Source organism: Aptenodytes forsteri, unplaced genomic scaffold (genome assembly GCF_000699145.1).
Source record: "Aptenodytes forsteri isolate BGI_AS27 unplaced genomic scaffold, ASM69914v1 Scaffold118, whole genome shotgun sequence".
NCBI lineage: Eukaryota > Metazoa > Chordata > Aves > Sphenisciformes > Spheniscidae > Aptenodytes > Aptenodytes forsteri.
In genome coordinates this window covers 958,061-979,994 of record NW_008795859.1, presented here as the reverse complement: position 1 = coordinate 979,994, position 21,934 = coordinate 958,061, and the positions used below count along the sequence as shown (strand labels likewise).

At 39.6% G+C, this 21,934-nt stretch overlaps 1 protein-coding gene across 1 annotated transcript in view; it reads right to left on the bottom strand.

Moving 5' to 3' along the window:
• Window positions 1–21,934, bottom strand: part of HECTD4 (HECT domain E3 ubiquitin protein ligase 4) — a 65,744-nt gene that overhangs the window by 7,511 nt on the left and 36,299 nt on the right. The window contains exons 41-69 of the mRNA XM_019473308.1: window positions 21,518–21,688; window positions 20,945–21,114; window positions 20,397–20,512; window positions 19,382–19,485; window positions 18,951–19,112; window positions 18,673–18,821; window positions 18,321–18,400; window positions 18,031–18,194; window positions 17,252–17,489; window positions 16,660–16,796; window positions 16,364–16,490; window positions 15,601–15,738; window positions 15,332–15,468; window positions 15,002–15,162; window positions 14,255–14,436; window positions 12,618–12,823; window positions 12,173–12,303; window positions 11,756–11,961; window positions 10,534–10,713; window positions 8,914–10,217; window positions 6,969–7,176; window positions 5,882–6,105; window positions 5,650–5,801; window positions 5,336–5,442; window positions 4,307–4,430; window positions 3,325–3,515; window positions 2,562–2,708; window positions 1,284–1,403; window positions 987–1,142 (exon numbers count right to left, since the gene is read on the bottom strand). Of these exons, the coding sequence (XP_019328853.1) occupies window positions 987–1,142; window positions 1,284–1,403; window positions 2,562–2,708; window positions 3,325–3,515; window positions 4,307–4,430; window positions 5,336–5,442; window positions 5,650–5,801; window positions 5,882–6,105; window positions 6,969–7,176; window positions 8,914–10,217; window positions 10,534–10,713; window positions 11,756–11,961; window positions 12,173–12,303; window positions 12,618–12,823; window positions 14,255–14,436; window positions 15,002–15,162; window positions 15,332–15,468; window positions 15,601–15,738; window positions 16,364–16,490; window positions 16,660–16,796; window positions 17,252–17,489; window positions 18,031–18,194; window positions 18,321–18,400; window positions 18,673–18,821; window positions 18,951–19,112; window positions 19,382–19,485; window positions 20,397–20,512; window positions 20,945–21,114; window positions 21,518–21,688 (5,692 nt within the window). The remainder of the gene's footprint in view (window positions 1–986; window positions 1,143–1,283; window positions 1,404–2,561; window positions 2,709–3,324; window positions 3,516–4,306; window positions 4,431–5,335; window positions 5,443–5,649; window positions 5,802–5,881; window positions 6,106–6,968; window positions 7,177–8,913; window positions 10,218–10,533; window positions 10,714–11,755; window positions 11,962–12,172; window positions 12,304–12,617; window positions 12,824–14,254; window positions 14,437–15,001; window positions 15,163–15,331; window positions 15,469–15,600; window positions 15,739–16,363; window positions 16,491–16,659; window positions 16,797–17,251; window positions 17,490–18,030; window positions 18,195–18,320; window positions 18,401–18,672; window positions 18,822–18,950; window positions 19,113–19,381; window positions 19,486–20,396; window positions 20,513–20,944; window positions 21,115–21,517; window positions 21,689–21,934) is intronic.

Below are 21,934 nucleotides of genomic sequence, written 5' to 3'. Positions count from 1 at the left end.
AATGAAACCTCACAAATTAAAATACAGTATCCAGAGAAGAGAAAGCATAATAATCTTGTTTAATAAAGTAAGATTATTTCTTAACATTTTCTGTTGAGAAGCAGTAGTCCTATGTCATGAGGAGTCTGTCTCTGTACTGGTTAGGTGAAGTCAGGGCACTTAAATGTCTGTTCCTTTCTGAGATTCATTCTTTCAACCAGTCACATGAAAATTACTAAAATTATTACAAGAAATACTGTACGTCTCCTCACAAAAGTCAGCAAGATGCAATTTTAATACTATTTACTGCAAAAATTAAGGACGGTTTTTAAAGCAGCAAAACCCTTACCACACTCGCCATCTCTCCAGCTTGGCTGGGACAAGCTGAAGTTCGTACTTCTGATGTCAAGCTGAAGACAATTCTCAAAACCACCTCGCTTGGGCATGTCCACTTTCAATTGTTAACGCTTGCATATTCCTTGACAGCTACGTTTGGTAATGTGTCCTGTACTAGTATTTAATGGTATTTTAATCTATTGGCTATACAATCTCACATCACTTTAACAATAAAAACCACAGTAGCATTACCTAGCTCATTACTAACAAGAAAGTACTTAAAAAAAATAATCTTTATTATCAGCACAGGCTGGCTTTACCATGGCCAAACATCAAAACAACCTGAAAAGACATTCTTACTAAATGCTCTCCTCATGCTTCAAACTACTTATTATTACTTTATTTACTTGCTCTAGTTAGTGAAGTCGCATGCCCAGGCACTCATACTTCCTGCTGTATTAGCTAAAATATGAAAATTAACCATCTGGCTTGCTTAATTCTTGGAAGCTTCATACTTTTCCATCTGCAGGACTACAAACACCACAAGGTAATGCTGCTCCTTAAAGTTAACATGAGCCACATTCTGGTGAAAACTTGGATTCCACCTGGAATAAGTTCTCACGACTGTACCTGATGTCACCCACACTGGTAACTCTGTAATCCCGACTTACTTGTTCCATGAACCTCCTCCCCTGTGAACCGAATGTTGAAAGCATATGTAGGGTCTCCACCACTGGCAAGTTTAACACAGAGCTGCGAGGATGGCACGCAGGCTAGCTGTCTTGCTGCCTGACAGAAATAGGAATTTTCTGAAGAACGGATCTCCCCTATTTAAAAAACAAAAGAAAAAAATAAAATCCCCATACTCAGAGTATTTTGCGTTAATAAGCATGTGAGCTTGGTTAAAACAGATCTGCCTTTTGCAACGGATTAAAATGAATTTCAAAAAGCGTAAGTGTTTCCCATACCTCCAACTATTTCCAAGGGATCCAGGGTGATTTCTGGGGCTGCATGATCAGCAGTTCTTTGGACAGTGGCATTCAGCACTCTGTTCATTACAGTTACCTTTGTGTCATAAAAGATTAAGCCTAAATAAAGAAACACATATTTCAGTATAGTTACCTATCCTTTTACAATCTTATTTTCTGAAATTCTCTAATGGACAACAGTAGAATAATAATTTCATCTTCATTAGGTAGGTAAGATACAGCTAATCCACCTTTTTAAAAAAAAATAAAATACTGAAGTATTTGTTACTAATGTTTACTGGAAGAAGCACATTGGGTTAGAACACTGATGAACACAATTCTAATGTTATATAAATAGATCCTAGCAACTCCACCAGAATCTCTGTAAATCAGAAACACTTTGCCAAATAGCTTTCAGAAATCCGAGATGTTTTGACAGTAATGCTAGAGGCAAGAAACATGATAAAAAAATAGGGCTGTCACATTGCACCGTAAATACGGGCTCTATGAAGACAAATCTCTGAACATTCCTCACTTCCCCAATTCTGGGTTCACAAGGTCTTTTTCTAGCTGGGCCAATATAAAAGCCTACGTACGCACATTGACGCCTTTGGTGAATTCTGTTATCTTCTTCAGAAGAAAAGAAGTTTGGGAAATTTAACAGCCTAAATCTTTGTTTTGTTTGCTGTCTAATGAAGCCTTGTAAAAACTATTTTAAATGCTGATGCACGGTAAGTATTTTCTTGATATCTCTAATTCTACAACTTCAATGACAACAAGGATGCCAACATGTCCTGGGACTTTCACCTGATCTGCTGCTTGTTGACTAACAAAGAATTTTAATTTATGGAAACCCCCAAGAAGATAAAGGCACATTTGAAGGCCACCCACAGACAGAAAAGATGGGCCAACTCCCTCCATGGTCAAGAAAGCTGCACAGTGTCTATTAACTACTTGCAAGAATCCCCCTCGCCTTTAAAAAAGAAACCAAGAAAAAGAAAAGACTCCCACACTGAGAAGTGCCCTTGGGTTAATGCCGGTTTTTGGCTGCCACCTCAGGCAGACCGTGTGCCAGCTTATCAGGCTGAGAATGAAGCCAATAAGCCTTTTGTTAGCACACTGAAACCACTCACTATCCCACTTTCCCTCTCCCCTCCATGTTCTCCTTTCTGTCACACGTATACACACATTAAAATATTCTGCAAAATATACTAAGAAATTCGATGTGGTGCATAGTGCACCCTGTCAGGCAACAACCATGTTCCCCGAGAAACTGACCTTTGGCCTCTTGCAGTAACGCAGCAATACTATTAGCGTACATCTCAGTCTGCCGAAGCTCCACCAGCGGTAAGAAAAACGTCTCCAACGTTGTATTGAGAGACTGAAGCAGTGCAAACCGTAGGCGTAGACTTTCAACAGGAACATCTGAGGTGGGAAACATCCAGTCAGAGAGATAAAGAGATTCCCTACCTACTGCAAAGTCCATCTTCCCAGCAGATTCCGTCCAGGAGCCACACAAGCTTCCTTCTAAAGCAGCCCCTCCTGATCCCTGCACAGCAACAAGAGGGCTGAAGACGCAAGAACAACCATGATGTTCCTTCCTGGATCTCGAGTCTCTGGGTGTCTGAGTCCAGTATCTTTCATCATGACTGAATGTGCATTATCTGGAGACCCTCTTAAAGGAACTTAGGATTTAGGTGACTAAAGTCTGCCTAGGTCCAGAACTGAAATCCAACCTTCCTTCCCCCTGCAAGCTAAACTCACCAGGTATCTTCCTGCTCCAGCCTGATCTAGAAGGTACGCTCAGAGAGCGGAGAACAGTTGCAGTGCATTTCTAACAATGCTGCCAAAGGCACTGCAGAGCCCAAGCACACCCAAGGGGAGAGAAGACCTAGACTCAGTGTTCACCTCGGCCCACAGAGGCTCCAATCTGCAACCTCCAAAGGAATGTCCCAGCTACCTGGGGGACAGCCAGGTTGTTCTGGAGCATTACCCAGCTCTTCCATTGAAGAAAGCTTCTGTGCAAACAACCTATACGTACTCAACAGACAGGAAATTCTGGGATCTGCTGCATCAGCTGGATCCAAATAAACTTCATGGGGATGGAGTCGTGCTGGTGTAATTGCAAGGTGACGACAAAGCCTGTTAATATATTGGACAAGGGCTACATCCATTTCCAGTGTCCATTTCCGGGACGCTTTTTGAGCATGTCTTGCATCAATGCAGGCACACCTGAAATGTAAAAGGCATAAGACCCGTTGAAACGTAAGTGCAATGCTGCTTACGAAGAGCATGTTGAGCACAACACCAGCTAGCTTGTTCTACTTCTCTCCCCTTTTCTTAAGCAGAGCTGGTTCATTACAAAAATTCCAGTTTGAGAATAAGAACTGATTTATCACCTACCTTGCCTCACTGTTATTAAATAATAAGAAACACAGGAACTGCCTATTAAGCTTACTTACTGTACTATCTTCTTTACGCTCTGAAGCGGATAAAGGGGAAGGAGATGTGGCAATTAGCTTATGGCTTGACACAGGGAGATAAGGAGGATTCATTTAAGGGTCTTTCTTCCTGTACAACATTAACAAGGCAGTAACCGTTCCCTCTTCTACATTACTACTGACCCAGTAACAACACTGCCAGTTTAAACAATCACCCAGCGCACAGAATAGAAAGCTGTTGTGGAAGGAAACCAGAGACAGCCGTATGGATCTACCATTCTCATCAGGCCAATTTATTACACAGTTTAGAAGTTATAAAGGACAGTAGGGCATATGATTGTTAGCTATGTTGTGTACAAGAAAGTCGTGAACCTGCATTTTGACAGCATAGGGACTCTTTTAAAGCATGTTTTAAGAAAATAACCAACCATTTTCTGTACAGGCCTTGCAGCCATGGATAGAAGTCTGCATGTTACTAACACACTGATTAAAGCTACTTGGAGTAGGAACACTTGGGATCAAGTTTTTAAGGTGAGCACAATTAATCATCATCACCTTTACAAAAAGATTTGCAAAATTTACCTTTCAAAATGTAGATCATATCCACAGGACAGAATAGCTCTCCACACACTACGGATATCCTGTTTAGATCGGTCAACCACAAATCTGTGAAATCCATCCAGCGTCAAATACTTCTCCTCGGGAACTGACAGCAAAGATACGACCATCAAATAGTTAATGACTTACTGTAAAGTCTACACACCACACAGGAAAATGGTCAGTGTATGAGGTGGCTACCTGCCAGCTTTCTCCTGGTTTTACCCATCCCACCATGGCTCGTTTCTTGAGTAGTTCTAAACATCATGCTATTCAGGTCCAGTCTGGCCTTCAGTAAACAGTACTCATTCTTTCCTCTCAAGGACACAAATCCCCCAGCTGCCCTCTGGAATAGCTCCACCAATGTATCTAACCAGGAATCGAGGATCCATACTTGGCTGAATGCTGAAATTCCCCTCTTCTGAACTAACCTGGCATTTCCTACAGTGAAGAGCTGAGTCCAAGCTCATGTCTATTCACTCTTCCACCTGACTAGAGAAAGAAATATCAAGCAAGACCCTGGAACTAACCCCTGTCATGGCACGGCTGTGCTGTCTCCTCCATGGATAGACTAGTTATGAGGCATCTGAAGCTCCTCTTTCGTCCAATTTTCCTCTTGTAACTTAATAATTTTCCTATATAAGTTGAGAAACATGATTTAAAACCACCTAGTTCAAGTCCGTGATATCCGAATCCCCCACTGTACAAAAAAAGCCTTGAAACTATACCTCTTAGGAAGTCAGTTCTCTACCCAATGTATTCACGTGGCCTACGCACACTGTTGCATGAATTGCGTGAGCATGGTTTGCTCTCACTTACATTGATGAGTCCAGATTTACAGATATACAAATAAAAGCAACATTTTAAATCACTATTTAAAAAAAAATTAAGTTAGCCTCATTAAAAACAAAGACAAACCAAATCTATCATGACATCATATAAAGCATGCCAACACAAAAAATGCATTTTTTTTCTACAACGTAATACTACAGAAAAATTCTATACAGCTACTACCTTCCTGTTTCTTTGTGGGAGACTTTTCAGGGTCCTTCTCTTCAGGTTTGCTCTTCTCAGGAGATTTTGGCTTTACGGTAGGTTTCTTCTCACTTAAGGCTGTTCGGCTAAAGGGCAAAGTGAATGTCAGAATGAAAGTTTTCTTTCGTCTGTTCAAGAAACCAAAACATTCCTTGAAGGTCTTTTATAATCTCAAATTCACATTTCCCTCTTCTAAACCATATATGAAAATACAGAGGGAGGTGGAATAAAAATCTGGATTCCTGAATAGAAATCAAGTGTTTCGCAACTGCCAAAAGGCTGAAGACACCAACCTGACACTATTGAGCATAGACTTTTCCTTTGTAGGTGGTTTGGTAACTGGGCGCTTGGTGCTCACAACTTTCACTGGATGCTGTTCTTTGCCCGCCTTGTTGTACTTGCTCTTGTCAAATTTCGGCTTGGGCACACCGTATTTCCTTAAAATCTTTCAACATAGAAAGTGAATAATTACCCAATGCTTTCAATTTACACAAAAGATGCTGAAAATAGTCTTCAAAGCACTACCTGAGTAAGCTGGTCCTCTAGCACCTTCTTTGGAGGGCGGACATTTGTGAAGAACACATGAAGGAGGTTTCCAGGAGTCTGAGAATTTATCTGTTCTTTACTAAGATAGATATCAGCAACCTTAATGGGTTTCGCTGGAGTTAGGCTCAGCATCTGCTCAGAATGGATGCAGCTTTTAAATATTTCTGTGAGGACTTCCCGAGCACCTGGAACCAATTTCTCACCTAATAAAAAAAGCATGCAACATGGTACAAAATACCATGACAACTGTTTAGAATTTGAAACACGAAAAAACATTTTGCATTCAGCTAAAATGTAGCATCACATGCTACTTGTTCCGAGAGAGAAAATCACTTAGAAAAATTCGACTAGCAGACCTGACCTTTCTGCACTCTAATACCCCCATTTATGACAGAGAATTGAATGCCTTCTCCTGTTTTGGCCACATACTGTAATTATTATTTGAGTAACTGTAGTGGTAATGGAAATTTTTATACTGACATCATAAATAATCTACTTTATGTTGTGTATATACACACTGACACTATCAATTGAACTAGTAGTCAACTGAACTTCCTCCAAGTATTATCCTCCCCTTTTCCTTGATTCAGGATTCCGGCCCATTCCAGGTATATTAGGGTCTATATAGCTTTCACGTTGTTTGAGAATATAAATTACTAGCTGTTCTACTTGAACAGTTTAAAATTATGCTGGGTCTAACACTGGGGTCTAACACTGGTAATTTATCACAGTGGCTATTTTCTCAAAAAAGTCACTAAACAACTCAGTAGTTTTTTGGGTTGGAGGGGAGTTTTTTGTGGGTTTTTTTGTTGGTTTTTTTTTTTTTTTTTTTTTTTTTTTTCTCACTGTTTGAGTAGCTATGAGGACAATTGAGCAACGTTCAGATTGCAAATAGCTGCTTGCCAATTGATGAGAGGAAGGAAACTTGCTTTGAAATTACTCCCTGGCTCCCCCTCGTTGTGACCCATCAATTAGTGAGTCATACTGAATTTACACCAGCAAGGAGAATCTGTATGTCCCAAAAAAATGCAGAAGTGAGGTATTTGCCAATATGAAAACCACATACCTTTTATTGACTTATCATTGAAATAATCTTCTAGTGCTGGGCTCCCTTGTGTGTCAAATAAACTCTGATTTACAGTAGAAACAGTTAAAATCTCTTCAGTTGACATTTCCATCAGTTCATCTTCACCATCCAGACTTGACAAACCAATGAGATCACTACTATTAAATAGACTGGCTCGTATTTTCTCTATTTTAGCTCTTGACCTTATCTGTACAAATAATAAAATTAGTTAACAGGAATTCTGACAAAACAAATTAACTTCCATTTACATGAATTTGGGTCTTAAGCTTTCTCCCCTCCCCACGCAGACAATCACTACTGCATCTCTTCTAACATTCTTCTACATCAATAATTTGATACCAGAATTCAGGTTCAGCCTAGAAAACATCCTTTCTAAGAACATCTGGCCACTGAAATCACCATGCTGTGAGTTAATCAGGCACAGCTCTGAAACAGCCATTCCATTTCTTAGTCTGGAGACAGCCCTTAGAAATATCAGATAAGAAGCTGAAAGTTTCAGATAGGTAACCTGTCATTATTTGCAACTCTGCTGTCCTTGCTTCAATTCTCTGATTAGAAAGAAATATCTAAACTAGCACAGGCCTTGAAGTCTCAGCTACACAAATTAGGAACAGGAACAATAACTTCCTTTGATTCTGAGAATAACCACCATGCATCATTATCAGAGCAGCTACAGACTTGGAATAGGTTTCAATGTGAATACGCCGACAGCTTTCTGTACACACTTTATGGTTTATTTCAACTCTGGTGTCTTCATGTCAATTAATAGCTTAAGAATAGCAGCTGAAGATTTTCTGTCTGAATAAACTGATTTTCTTCTAAAAGGGAAACTGATACAGTCCCAGACTATGGAAAAATGTCTCTCTCAATTCACAAGATAACAGAAATGGCTGTGCTTTTGCAAGCTTCTGATAAATCTGAAGCATGAAGTTAGTGTAACAACAGAGAAGAAGGGTTCTTGTGCATGGCTGAAAACCTGGAGTGATCTGGCATCAATTTCAACGACCTACAATGCTTTTAAAAATTAATTTGGAACCAGACATCAACAAAATTTATCATCTCTGCTAAAGTAACTTTGTAGAGAAATCTGTAGATGGCTTAAAATATGTGAAAAAGTAGTCATTAAACATTAAATAATTGCCTTGTGGGTCAAACCAAAGGGCCACCTATCTCTAAATTAATCTCCAGTAGTGGCCAGTAGCAAATCTTTGAAGAAAGTTCCATGAAAGAGGAAATGAATAGATCTTTCCGTTACATATTCTCTCTCAGCCTCCAGAAATCAGTGGTTTAAAGATTTCCTCAGTTGAAGGCTGCATTGACTACTGTGCTTAATAGCTACCAATTTGCACATCCTCCATGAACTTAATCCCTTATGAATTCATTTATACTCTTGGGTTCTGCAACGCCTTGCGGCAATGAGCTCTACAACTTGGAACATGCAAGAGTACTTCCTTCTGTTTTAAAATTGCTACTTGATAACTCCACTACTAGGTCCGCTCTGTCCTTTGAGAGACAGTGAATGCTTATAAGACTGTGAATGATAGAGAGAAAGCCAATGGAGAATAAAGTTCTGTGTTCCTCAGCCATCCTGTCCAAGCTAAGAACTCCTAGACTCTTTAGTCTCGTGTGCACACTGACATACATTTATTCTGCACCTAAGACCTATGCTGAACTGCACTTTGCTAACAGTACCTTTCACTCTCCATCATTCAAGTTGTGGCCTCAGTCAAGCAGAAGAATCTTTACAGAAGAAAATATACAGCACACTATTTCCTTAACAGTCAGATCATGGTGTTACACACAAACCACAAGTAGTACAGTATTTCTCAAAGCCAGAGGTTAAAAAAAAGTTACTAGAATCAGATCTTGTTCTTTCAGAAAAAACTGACCCAAAAGTCACCCTCTCCTGATTGAAGGCTATTACCTCCACTACAGCAAAACCTTTGATTGGCCGTGACAGAAGCGGCTGGTTGTCCAGAGATGTGACTGTGTACATTGATCCAACATCAGACACAGACGCTGTTTCTACATTGTCAAGTGGTTCCCCGAGGCTGCCGAGGCTGCCAAGGCTTCCAGTACTGCAGTGTGAAAGATCCAAACTCTCCTGGCTGGAAACAACATGTGGTTCTAGCAATCCTGGTGGGATGGCCAGTTCCAGTCCAGCTTGAAACTGGTCAACTGAGATATCACTAACGGTCCGAGATATACCCTGCGAGCTGCAGAGGGAAGCCTGGCTCGTAGATGCTGAAGCGCTAACGCTCATGGCAGGTGTGACACTGCTAGAGCTGCTGATATCCAAACTGTCTGCACTACTTGAAACAGTTGGTTTTTCCAGTTCAGTTCTGCATTCTCCTCCTTCTGCTTTGTCCTTGATTTTTTTGGGATCCTCTTCCTGCAAAGGGATGTAGATCTCATCTTTGAAGACTCCACCATGTGCATTACATGCCTTTCTGATTGCACTTCTGACAGTACTCTCCTCCAAGTGAGTTGGTATTCCAGAAATGACAAGCAAGCGGCTATGAGCTGTGGGACCTACTAATGCTTGACACGCATCTGCTACAGCATCATTTGTCACACCCAATCCTTGTGGATCCTTTTTAGTTAGGTGTCTGAGAATTATAAGCAGAGTCAGTGCTCTATGAAACCATAACATATCCTCAGGCTTGCTTCCTCCTATACTGAGAATTGCAGCATCTGTTTCAGCTGCTCTGGATGAAGACCTTTTGCCTGAAGATGATGTCTTTTCCCGCTTCATTTTGACTTTTTTCCTCTTTGACAGCAAGCTTGGACTCTGTGGTGTCTGTCCTGGAGAAGATGAAGATGAGGAGGAAGAGTCACTAAGATTCGGGGCACTTGTTGAAGACATCACGTTAGCTGTTACACTCATATTGATAGGTAAGGTTACTTCTGCTACAGCAAGGCAGACTTCCATCAGAGCATGAAAGTATGTTGAAAATCTTCCTTGGTCAGCCACTCCAACGCCAGAACCACCGCACGCATTTCCAGACACCCAGTTTTGTGTTTCTTCATCATACAACTTGTGAAGTTCTGACTGCAGGGCCATAAGCATAGCTAGGCAGGGATTTAGCTGAAGGGCAATAGAAGACGACAATCCTGCTGGATTTTTTTTCTGCTCCAGATTGTGAATTTTGCGAAGCAACTCAGCCAAGAGATGAAATATTAATTCCTTCACACACGCTGCCATGTCAGTTGTCCAGAGAAAGTTCCCTGTGTGTGGAAGGCAAGACACGGGAGTCAGCAGTATTTCACTGTTAGTAGCTTTATAACATGAGTTGCAACAGTAACATTAAAAAAAGCACAAGAAAAGGTCGTTTCAATGGCTGTATGTCAACAGTAAGACAGACAGGAAGGCTACTCCAAGAAGTGCGTATCAACAGAAAATTTCTGGAGTTTGAAGAAAATTTCAATATAATGGAAGAGCTCAGAAATACTTTGTGACTGTAATTTTTCTTTTTTTCCTAAACTCTCCATCTGAGCCAGCACATTATTGGCACTCGTTGCTAAGTAAATACTGCATTCTCACCTAAAAATTCCACTACTTGCAAGAGAACTGAAGCAGGAATAGTATCCAGTTCGTCTTCTGATTTTCCATCCCCATCTTCCAATTTCCAAGTTAATAGCTGTTCTGTGAATGCCATTGCCAGGGGGAATTCAAGGGGAAGAGAATGCAAGACCAACACAGCTCCAGGAGGAGGAGATACTCCTAAGCAAAACGGTCAAAGAAAATACTTATCATGACTAGGCATTTGTAAAGTAAAAGTAGTAACATACCTTTTAGGATTTTTTTGAGGCTAAATTTATGCTAAGCAAGAATTTTCTCTATTAAGTACCTTGTAATAAACAAATAAGGAATGTTTATCTGTAATAAGTTGATATAATCTATAATTATAAATGTACAGATAACATTTTCTTTACATGGCACATGAAATAGAACTATTTTTAGCCTGTACGTATCTAAATACATACAGGACTTTCACAAAACCATTTATTTGTAGTATGATGTGTCTGATCAGTATTGAGAAAAACATCAGAGATGCTGTAGTTCTGCAAAAGAACTTAAGGACCTCCAATGGAAAGTTTTTAAGAGCTTACTGCACTCAGTCACCTTCACTGCTCTACATAAATCACTCTCTCCCCCTTAGGCTGGAAGAGTAAAAAGAACATTAATGATTGCTCTTGCTTGAGAAGCTGGGGTGACTATGTATTACTATACTGCATATATATTACTCTGCATATTAAAGGGCCCTACAGTCACCTACAAAAGCAAAAAAAAAAAAGAATCTCAATCTGAAACACAGCATCTCAAACAGCAATAGCACCAACTTGAACACTGCAGAAATATTCAAACACACTGCTTTGTGAACTCCTGGAACACAAAAATCGGAAAAAGAAAGCAGATCTTGACAGATTTAACGGAACTAACAAAATCAGAGTCAGATAGCTTCCAACATTTATAAAACCATTCTTCCTTGCTTACGAATGATTGCGTTAACTAACGGAACTAACAAAATCACAGGATAGCTTCCAACATTTATAAAACCATTCTATCTTGCTTAAGAATGATTGCATATTTCTGCTAGGACACATTTCTTAATACCTTGTACAAAAATACTGTCATAACCAATGGCAGGACTGGTGACAATATAGGAAGGTCTTACAGAGGCAATGATGATGCTTATCTCACTTCTGAAAACACAGTTAAAAAGTTTTTTTAATTGTTTTTTTAATATATGTTTTATTTTTACCTAGTTTGATGTGGACCTTGTCCGTAGGGGTGATCACTGAAGGGTACTGATTGGTTGTTGGGGGAGGTGTTAGGCCTGTGTTGGTTGGAGAGGCATCTCGAGGATAGCACACTGCTTCAATTAGGTTTAACTGACCATTCCTTTTAACTTTATGCCCGAGCCCGTAGACAAGCACTCGAGCCCAAGGAGCTTTATACAAGGATGAACTAATAAAAGAGCAAGAACAGTTCGGTTAGACTGTAACTAGCTACTAAAAATCCCACCCAATCACAGAAAGATGAAGCACTGCAGTATTTATCCTACCACCCACAAAATGAATCTCTGAGAAGAGAAAAATCTAAAAATATGAGCAACTACATACTCGGGGTTCAGAGAGGCTCAGAGGCAATCTTTGCCCTTGGTCCCTCAATTACTTACTCTTTGCGGAATCCAGACTGACTTTCCTTACAGGACACAATTACAAATGCAGCCCCAGGAAAATTAACATCCATATTGACTTTGGATTCTGAAATTGGGAATTCTTCAGCAGGAAACTGTTCTGGTGCCGTCTGTAACATAACATTTCATAATGAAAGCCCCCAAGCAGCAGCAGCAGCAAACCACCTCCCTCTTCTTTTTTCAAATAAAATATAACATTGTAAATAATGACATAGTGTGAGGCCACTTCATTTTAATGTGATCCGGAGTATTGCTATTGCTTGCGTTTTCAGCGTGCCCACTATGATCAGAATAGAAATACCATCCATCCAGAACAACAATTCAGTGTGAGGGACAGTATTATGGAAGTTAGAATCACACATAAAGCAAGGGCTCCTTAGAAAGGAAAACAACACTGCTCATAAAACATTCCTAAATATTTTACCTGCAAAAAGGAGCAGATCTGTTTAGTGAGGTCTAATAGACTCTCCTCTCCTTGATGCAGAGTCCGAGTAATGGCAACAGTAAGCCACTCTCTGATGGCTTGCGAATTGCCCTGGTAGAAGAGGTCTGTGGCAGCACAGTTCTGGGAGTGGATGCAGTGTTGCAGGGACTGGGCCAAAAGAATAGAACTTGAACTGATTGTTCCATCTGTAATAACAAGTAAGATATGACAAATTTGGAGATCACTTCAACATGTTTATGTAGCCTGTGAAACAGACAGTGGAAAGAAGTTTTAAAACACTCGGAAGATTACAAGCCTCTATTTTCACTCCTGTGCAAGTGCAAAACTCCTCCCAAAGATCAGCAGTAGAAAGGATCCATCCAAGACTAGACTTGCACCCCTGACATAGTTGGTTGCAGATGGGACAGACCTCTAAATGCCAGCTGTGTTCTTCACCTGCCTTAAGCCAACCCTTAGGGAGGTCTGCCAGGCATACGCTGAGCTGTGGGTTCACAGCTGCCTCATTTTGTCCCATGTATGAAGGCAGCCATATTTCAATTTACTGCATAAGTACAATGAGAACAAGTGACCAGAAGTGCTCTCTTCCCCACTCACTCTAGATGAGGTGAAAGCAGCTTTATCTGTTCTCAAGCTTTCCCCATATATGAACAAGATAGCTTTTGGGTGGCCCCGAGTGGGTCGCAAGCCCCAACATCTCATGGCTGTCATTCTGGAGCTAATGGGAGAAGTCAATGAAAAACAAAGTGCAGTACACAAAGGAGTAGGCAATTCACCAAAATGCCAGTTTGGAAACTGTATGTATTAGCAGGACTTGAATTAAGACATATTTTAAAGAGGGAAAAACTAAATAAAAGCTTGTAAAATTATTCTCAAAGCCATGCAAAGTAGTGCTGTACTCTGCAAGAGGATCTTTTACAATGCAGCATCTGTTAGAGGTAGCCAAGTTTCAAAGTAACTGGAGAATGGAACAGGACTCTTTCCAATGGTAAATAATTACTTTCAATTATTAATAGCCTATATTTAGCACTTCCTTTCTCCTTATGCTCCAGCCACGTTACACACATTCCTTTGCATGCAGAATAGCTTTGTCACGATAATTGTCTTTGTTAACACTCACTTGAATTAGCCAAAGATTCTTTTCCATGATTCAGCACATACATTCTCTAACCAGATCTGTGATTCCAGTAGGAAAAGGACAAACCACTTTGTGAAATGAAGAAGAGTTGAATTTTGAAAACTGTGAGACCCAACTGGCATTTAGTTTTACTACCCTGGATTCGAAGTATAAAACATTCTCAATTCCTTACAAGTATCCTGAATGGATACTCCCCCCGCCCCCCAATAAACAGAAGACCACCAATGACAAAGGGACAGAAGCACACCGAATGGAATCTTAGGAGGGACTCTGAACTCTCTTGAACACTTTTAGTTAGATCATTAGCAAGAATTTCAGTTTAGTACCCTAACACTAAGGTCAGGAGTCCATGGAGACATTTTTTCAAATACCATCATTATTAACTGATTAATCAGTAAGTGCCAAATTAGTTAGATTTTTTTCTTTTGTCCCCAGAAAACTATTGCACCAAAAAAGAGCTGTTATAAAAATTAGTGTTTACCAGGAAGAGGTGGTGCAAGAAGTTGGTTGGATAGCAATTGCAGGTGCTCCAGAGTGATATCACGGATAGCAGGAATATGAAACAGCCGAGTAAACATATGTGGAGATTTGGGGGCAAAAATATTGAGGAGAGCCATGCGGCAGTATAGCTTGGCCAGAGAAGCTTCACTTCGCAAAAGCTCTCTAGAAAACACAACATCAAAACATAAAATTGCTTCACCACACTTAAAATAAGCCATATCCAGCAACCTGCCCCTGAATCCAAACATATATACCTAATTATTTAAAAGGTTCAAGTAGACCCAAATCTTTCTTATTCACTTAAGATAGCACTCAGCCCATCTAATTCTGGTACCAGATTAAGGCACCTGAATTAGAAGCCAACTCTCCACAAAGTCAGTCAACAGTTCTTAAGCTTTTTAGATAGCAACTGACTGATGGTACAAGAAACCGAAGCTTCAAGGAAGGTACCTGTTAGATCAGCATGTATAAAAACACTTTCACATGACTAAGTAAAATCCTTCCAACAAGACAATTATAACCAATTTCCTTTATTACGAAAAAAAAAAAATCAAAACCCCACTACCCATTAAAACACGGACCTTTGTCAGCTTTAATCCAACAACTACAATACGATTCAGAAGTTTACTACTGCTCAAAATAAGGTTGCAGCAGATAATTGTACTGTAGGAAATGCTATAGATCAAGTCAGATATTACAAATGCCTTCTAACTACACTTTTTTTTACCTGTGAATTTGGATATTGGTATTATCCAGGGTAACCAATCCATTTGTTGCAGTCCTCCTATAACCAGCAGGTGGCCTTTCTAACATGTCAATAGGATACCAGTATCTTACCAGAACTCCTTCACTTCTGAGATATGTCTCTACTTGTACCAGTTCATTTACCTGGAACATCAAAACCAATGCTGTCAATAAACACAGTAACAATAATATTTTTTTCCTTCAGTAAGAGCACCAAATCACCATTCTAAGCAGTTTAGTACACTTAATCATACTTGCTCACAGATGTGTGATGCTGATACATTAAAAGCCCTCCCAATGTATCTTTACTCACTGAATCAACATCCAGAACAACACCATGGAGACCGAATGTCTTCAGCATCCCACGAATAGCAAACTTGGGTAAAGCTGTTCCAACAGCACTACTGGTAACGTTGTTACTGTCAGGAGAGCGAGTCACCACTGTGAGACCTGGTCAGAAAGGGACAACACAATTTTTAAGGTACAGCATTTTCCTCAGATTGACAATTTATCCAGTAGATCCCAAGTACCAGAGCCCCATAGCTTTTATTTCCCCCTCAAGATACTTTTTGCTGACCTCACCTTTTCGTACTTTATCAATTGTAAATTTGTTTGCTTCATCTTTGATATCCTCGATAGTAGGAAGGTAGAGGTCTCTTGGGATGCCACCATTTTCCTCGTAGAGGAATTCTACAGTTTGTCGTGCTATATCAACCATTCCTGGTAGACAGAAGGGAGTGCTAGTTATTTTCCCCAGCCGCTTGAAATAAATTCTTATTCTCATTAACGTCATAAGCAGATGAGCTATCTAATTACTTAAATATTCTTTCAGTCAGGCTGATAGAGAGGGAGTGGAGCTTTCTGAGACACACTTGTATGCTTCTCATTAAGGCTCAGAATTCTTACTTTACTCTTACTGTGACTTTCCCACAAACAGGTCGTCTTGCCAGAACTGTATTCATTTACAAATCCCCCCCTTATTAAAGCGTTCCTCAAAAGTTTTGCCTTGGTATAGTCAGACAGAAAATGCATGTAGATAATTTCTTCCCAAACTATCATTCCAAAGCATTTTTGTATCCACATCACAACAGCACAACAAATTCTGCCACTATTTCTAAAGCCATTCTCCCTATTTAAATAGTCCAACTTAAATAAAAGTGTTAAAGAAAAATCATGACCCCAAACAAAATTCTAAGCACTGATGAAAACAGCAAGTGATTTTTTTTTCTTTAATTTAAATTTTCCAGCCCTGAATACAGTAAAACATAAAAGAAACACAGGTGTTATCTTCACACTTATTGCACATCATGTAAAACAACGTGCATGGAAATAAACATAGCCATACCTAACTGTAAAGCTCCTTTAATCTGATCCAACCCAGACTTCCTCTCAGCCTCATTACGGAATCTTCTTCTAATTGTAGGGAAAACTTTAGTTTCCCAGGCTTTAACCAACAGGGCATAGTGATCCTCCTACAAAGACAAAAGTTATTTAGAACACCAAGAAGACAGAAAAGTTAACAGCTATATTTTCCTTAAGGAAGCAGGGAAAACTCTTATGTGGCAAAACTTAAAAATCTGAATTACAAGATCTGTATTTAGACTACAAGTTACAGCAGGCAGAGCTTGCCACGTTCCTCACCCGGGGAATATCATCATCATCGTCATCATCACTTTCATCATCTGCAATAGGAGGGGGATGAGGGTCGGGGCCCGATGTGATAAAGTTCTCATAGCTTAATTCCATTTTATAGTGGCAAGATGTGTCACTGTCATATTCTGCAAAACACATATGGAAATAATGAGATCGTAATGCACTAGAAGGCATGCAAAAATATTCCATGAAGTTTTTGAGATATATTGCATTCCATGGTCTCCAATCAGTCCGTGGAAATGTAATGCATTTTGACATAGCATAACCAATTGGCTGATTCAATCAACTATAACATGTTATTGTATTCAAAGCCCTAATAAGATAATTTCTCATTGTAGTTGCGTTAATTGAGAATAATTTGTGCATCCATATAAAAGACGACCAAAGTAAGATTTTTTTTTTTTTTAATTGCCTTGTCGAAAATCAAATAAGCCTGTATTTGACAATGCTTGTTGTACTGCTTTACCTAAATAGGCAGTACCTAAGGACTGCAGCCAGGATGTGCTTAAATCCTATTTAATTGATTGTAATTTCTCCTGAAAGAGATTTAAAAAAAAAAAAATGTTAATCATCACTTTACGTTGTTGAGCCGTAGCAACAGCAGCAATTCTACAAGGAGGTCCATGGGTCCCAGGATCAGAAGCTATGCTGGTGCCAGCATCGTTATCACTATCAGAAGCCATGGCAAAAGGCAACGCTTCGAAGTTGGCGCTTATTTCTTCAGCTAGGTCAATACACAGATCAGCGGCATTCCTGTGAGCCTGTCCTTCAGCATAGGCAAATTGGCGAGATCCAAAGTTAGCACGGACTTTTGTGTTCTGAAAGAAGATGCATATAAAAGCATTAAGATGAGTTGTGGATTGTTTTGATCCTTCTTTGCTCTTTTTAAAAAAAACTCAGCCAAAGGGATAAGCTGATCGCATCTCCATGCCATACGGTTTTCCCAGCATCGCTAGCTATAAAACTGGATGCAGCAGGGTAAGTATTAAGCTCCTGAACACAAACTTTGAACTTGCCTTTTTTCTTGCTTCAAAAAAGAGCATACTTAGCTAATATACTTTGAAGCAAGGTCACTGCTGGGAAGGAATACTAATAGAAGGGCTACTAGCACAGAATAATGCCATCTCATCACGCCAGCTGCACATTAGTGTCCTAATGGGCAGAAAAAGTTCAAAATAATGACAAAACATATATGCACCTGGGAAGGATAATGGAATACCTCAACCTAACTCAATAAAGGTAAAAACTATCACTCTACTTCTTTATAGATAGGTAAGCAGGCTCAATACTTTCTATATAATGTTTTTAATATTTCTGAAAGAATATATATCAAGCAACATATTTCTGTTAAAAACTTGCCTTTTTCTGAATGTGGACAACTGGCCACATTCCACCAGAGACATCTTCTAGATACGGCCCAAGTCGCTGCCCACAATACGTAAAATAAACTCTGCCTTTAGCTGGCTGCCCTGGAGGGGGTGGAGTTCCTTCTGTTCTTTCCCATCCAATTCCTGCTACATCACCTGTAGAAAAATATAATCATGAAAAGAAGAACATTGTTTTAATCTGTTTTCTCATCCACTGTTTCCTTTACATTTAGAGGATTTTCTGATTTACCAGATAAACAAGTTAGCTGTACTCTTACATACCAGGAGACAGAGTTACATCCAGTCTAACACTCTTCCACTGTAGCAAGCTGGAGCCGTTGTAATGCACTGCTCGCCCGTTGCTGAGAAGTAACACAAGAAGAAAATTAAAAAGAGCACTGAAACAAACAAGGATTACAACTCGCTACCAGCTGAAGTCTAAATAGCTGTGATACTGACAAAAGGCAACTCAACTCTCCTTATTTTGATAAGGAGATATTCTAGTTCATCATTTTAACATTTCAATTAAAATGTACGTGTTGCCTACTACAAACGTGCTCACAATACTCCTCCCTAAGGAGCTTACAAACGTACTGAGCAAGACCATGATTTTTGATGCACATCTCCAACGTACTTGTGAAAAAGACAGGTGCCCACTGGGTTGGTCCAAGCACCATCCCGTTTTTCGGCTTCTGTAGCAAATCCAAAGGAAACTATTGGTCCAGTGTCATCATCTGTATCTCCATAGGAAACTATTTCAATTTCCCAGTAGAATGATGGTGCCTAGAAATAAAAAATAATAATTAAAAAAAATTTACAAAACAGGTAAAATAGAAAGTTTTCTCTGTTTTTCTTTTCATGCATTATTGAATATTAAATGACACAAGCTGTTGTACAGTTGTGAGTTCTTACCTGTACTGGAACTGGTGAAGTGGCATAGATAAATGTGCCCCGAGGAAGTCCCCCACCTGCACTAGGATCAGCCAAAAAGGTCACAGCCGTGAGATGCGATGAAAACATGCATGCTCGCACAGGGGGAAACACTCTTGATGGGCTCCAAGTGATTTCTTTGGGCTACAAACAGGAGCAGAGCATTTTATTCTACCAATTACAGTTGAAGTCATCTACTGAAATCCAATGACACATTCTTTCATCGAGTGCACATTTAATACAACACATGCAACTACCACAACTGCAATCACAACAAATCACATCCCATTACAGAAATTCACATTAGACGAAATGTTTAAATAAGAATCCAACACCACAGGCAGACCCCTCTGCACTCAGTGGCTGGCTTCATTTGCAAGGGGCAGAAGACTCAGCACTGTTTCTGTGCTCACCTGTCTTCTGTCTGCTTGGAGTGGAGGAGGGGGAGGTCGAGCACAGTCACGATACAACATTCGTAACCTTTCACACTGCATTTCTACAACAAGGAGCCTCTCCCCTGTAACAAACCAAGCCAAGTCATGAGGTTCCAAGCAAACCTAGTTACTTGAGTCCAACAATGCAATCTTAATACTGGTAAATAGAAACAAATATGACACTTGCATTTTAAGAGATCTGATCAAATAGTCTCACTTACCTAACCAACAAAATTAAGGAGAAAATCTACTGTATACAAGCAATTGTTTTCCTCATGTTTAATTTATATTTGGTTAGCAAAGACATTGTTATGTTAATTAAGATATAAAGTTCATTTTAGTGAGCAAGTTTATGACCCAGCAAAAGCAGGAAGTCAAAAGAATTTAAGCCTACTGTCAAAAAATCAGTACGCTCCCTTTTACACTGGAGATCATACTGAAATCCACTTGGTTCCTACCCTAACGTCCTTCGCTTCAGCCACGTTTCCTCCAATGAAAGGCTCTGACATGTTCCTAAAACTTGCCCTTGAACTAAGACTTCTGCTGGGCCCACTGCTTATCCTTAAACAAGAGGGAAGGAAATCAAGAGCTCAATGATAAGGAATATAAGAAAGCATTGCAAAAACCAGCAAAAAGGTCGTAAAAAGAAAACATATAAATGATAATGTCAAGGAATACAGAGTAGGTTACACTGGAAGCAAGAAAAGTGGAGAGGGTTCAGAAGCATAGTAGTAGAGAGCTAGTCCCAGGACTTGCATCTTCTGTGATGCATAGGGTTCTGGCCTAAACTTTATGCCTTATGTTTAAAAGGTTTTAGTCTGATTATTAGCTACTCTTACGTTAACAGCTCTGCAGCTATGACAAGACATGCTGTACTGTGCTAGCTATCAAACTCTAAGTGACTGGAGGACAAAACACTGAAATGATTTTAAAAGCTGTTATGTCTCTGAACTGAATATGGCAATGAAGCTGCAAGAACGTGTTGGATACCTACCAGGGCTGCACTCCTGCGCTACCAAATTAAGAACTTCTACAGCAGCTGGACACTGTTGAATGAATTCTTCACAGAATGAGCTGTCTTCTAACAGCTGAGCCATCACCAGGCATGCTCTTAACGGAAAAATAATATGTTTAAAGCATTACAAAACTGTACGCTGAATTCAAAGTCGTCTTTACATGTATTGAATTCAAGACTATTTTAAAGACAGCACGCCGACTGATCTATGTCTTTGTCTGGTTGCTTAGTTATCCATTGGAACTTCCACAATGTCAGCTTTCCCCTGCTTCATAACATTTACTTATATGAAGTATTTGCTCAATGCATTGTCAGTGTTTCAGGGGGCACTTTATTTTTGGTGCTCATTTTAACAATATCCAGATACTAAAGGTACTTAAGGAAGCAAACAAGCATTTTTGCATTGTCCCCTGCTGTCATATGTCAATACCCCCAGAGGAAGAAAACAAGAACCCATGCAATTTTCTTGAACATTTGTGTACGGTATCAAAACAGACTGGGGTGCTACACAAAAACCAACAACTCACCTGGTTCTTATTTCAGCAAGAAGCCGGACCACTGCCATTACTGGAGTTGAGCCATCTCCTGTTGCAGGAAGTGAGGTGTGAATAGATAGACTTCCCTCCTGAGGAAGCAACATGGACTGGACTGCCTGTACTACCTTCTCAGTAATGGACAGTTTATGAAGAGGCAATGCCTGATGGTGGGGGGGGCACGGTAAAAAGTTAAATTCAAGTAGTTAGTTTCTAAGAAATGAGGGTGTTTTATTACCTGGAGTTAATTCTCATTTTGTACTATCACAAAACCATCACCAAACACCAGTCAAAAAAAAAGAAACAAACAGAAACAAAACCAATAACACAGTATGCAATGGAACATCTTTAAGCACCAAAAGATGAATATCCATGTTACCTGAATGAGAACTTAAATATAGATATTGTTAAGATATGTTTAAAATAATGAAGCAAACTTCACAAATAATATTTAATCAAAGATGAAACAGACTTTTTACATGCTGTAGGTTAATTGCCAGTACACTGTGACAAAAAAAAAAAATAATTGATATTATACTTAATATTGGATTCTTAAAACTACCGTACCTCAGATCTTGGAACACAGAGCCTAGATAATGGAATAGTTAATGTGTCTGACGCTTGTGAGGTCTTTCTACTGTCTATACTGGTAGGTGGAAATTTGACCGTTGCTATACCTTCTTGTTCATTAATAGATGCCACAACTCCAATGCTTCCTGCAATTCCTTTACCTAAAACCTACAACCAAAGAAGGTCTGCATAAGATTTAAGGCTTTACAAACAAGAAACACTGAGTGTTTAGCACCACAGATGAACTCAACACACAATTAGAGCTGGGTATTTTAGGGAATAGGAATAACACACAATAGCAGTCTCCACAAGTGTTATTGAAACTGTTTCACAATCGCGGCAATCTGCACGCTGCTTCACAAGTATGCCAATGCAGGCAAAACATCGTCAAAAGCACCAATTCTCATTTAAGAT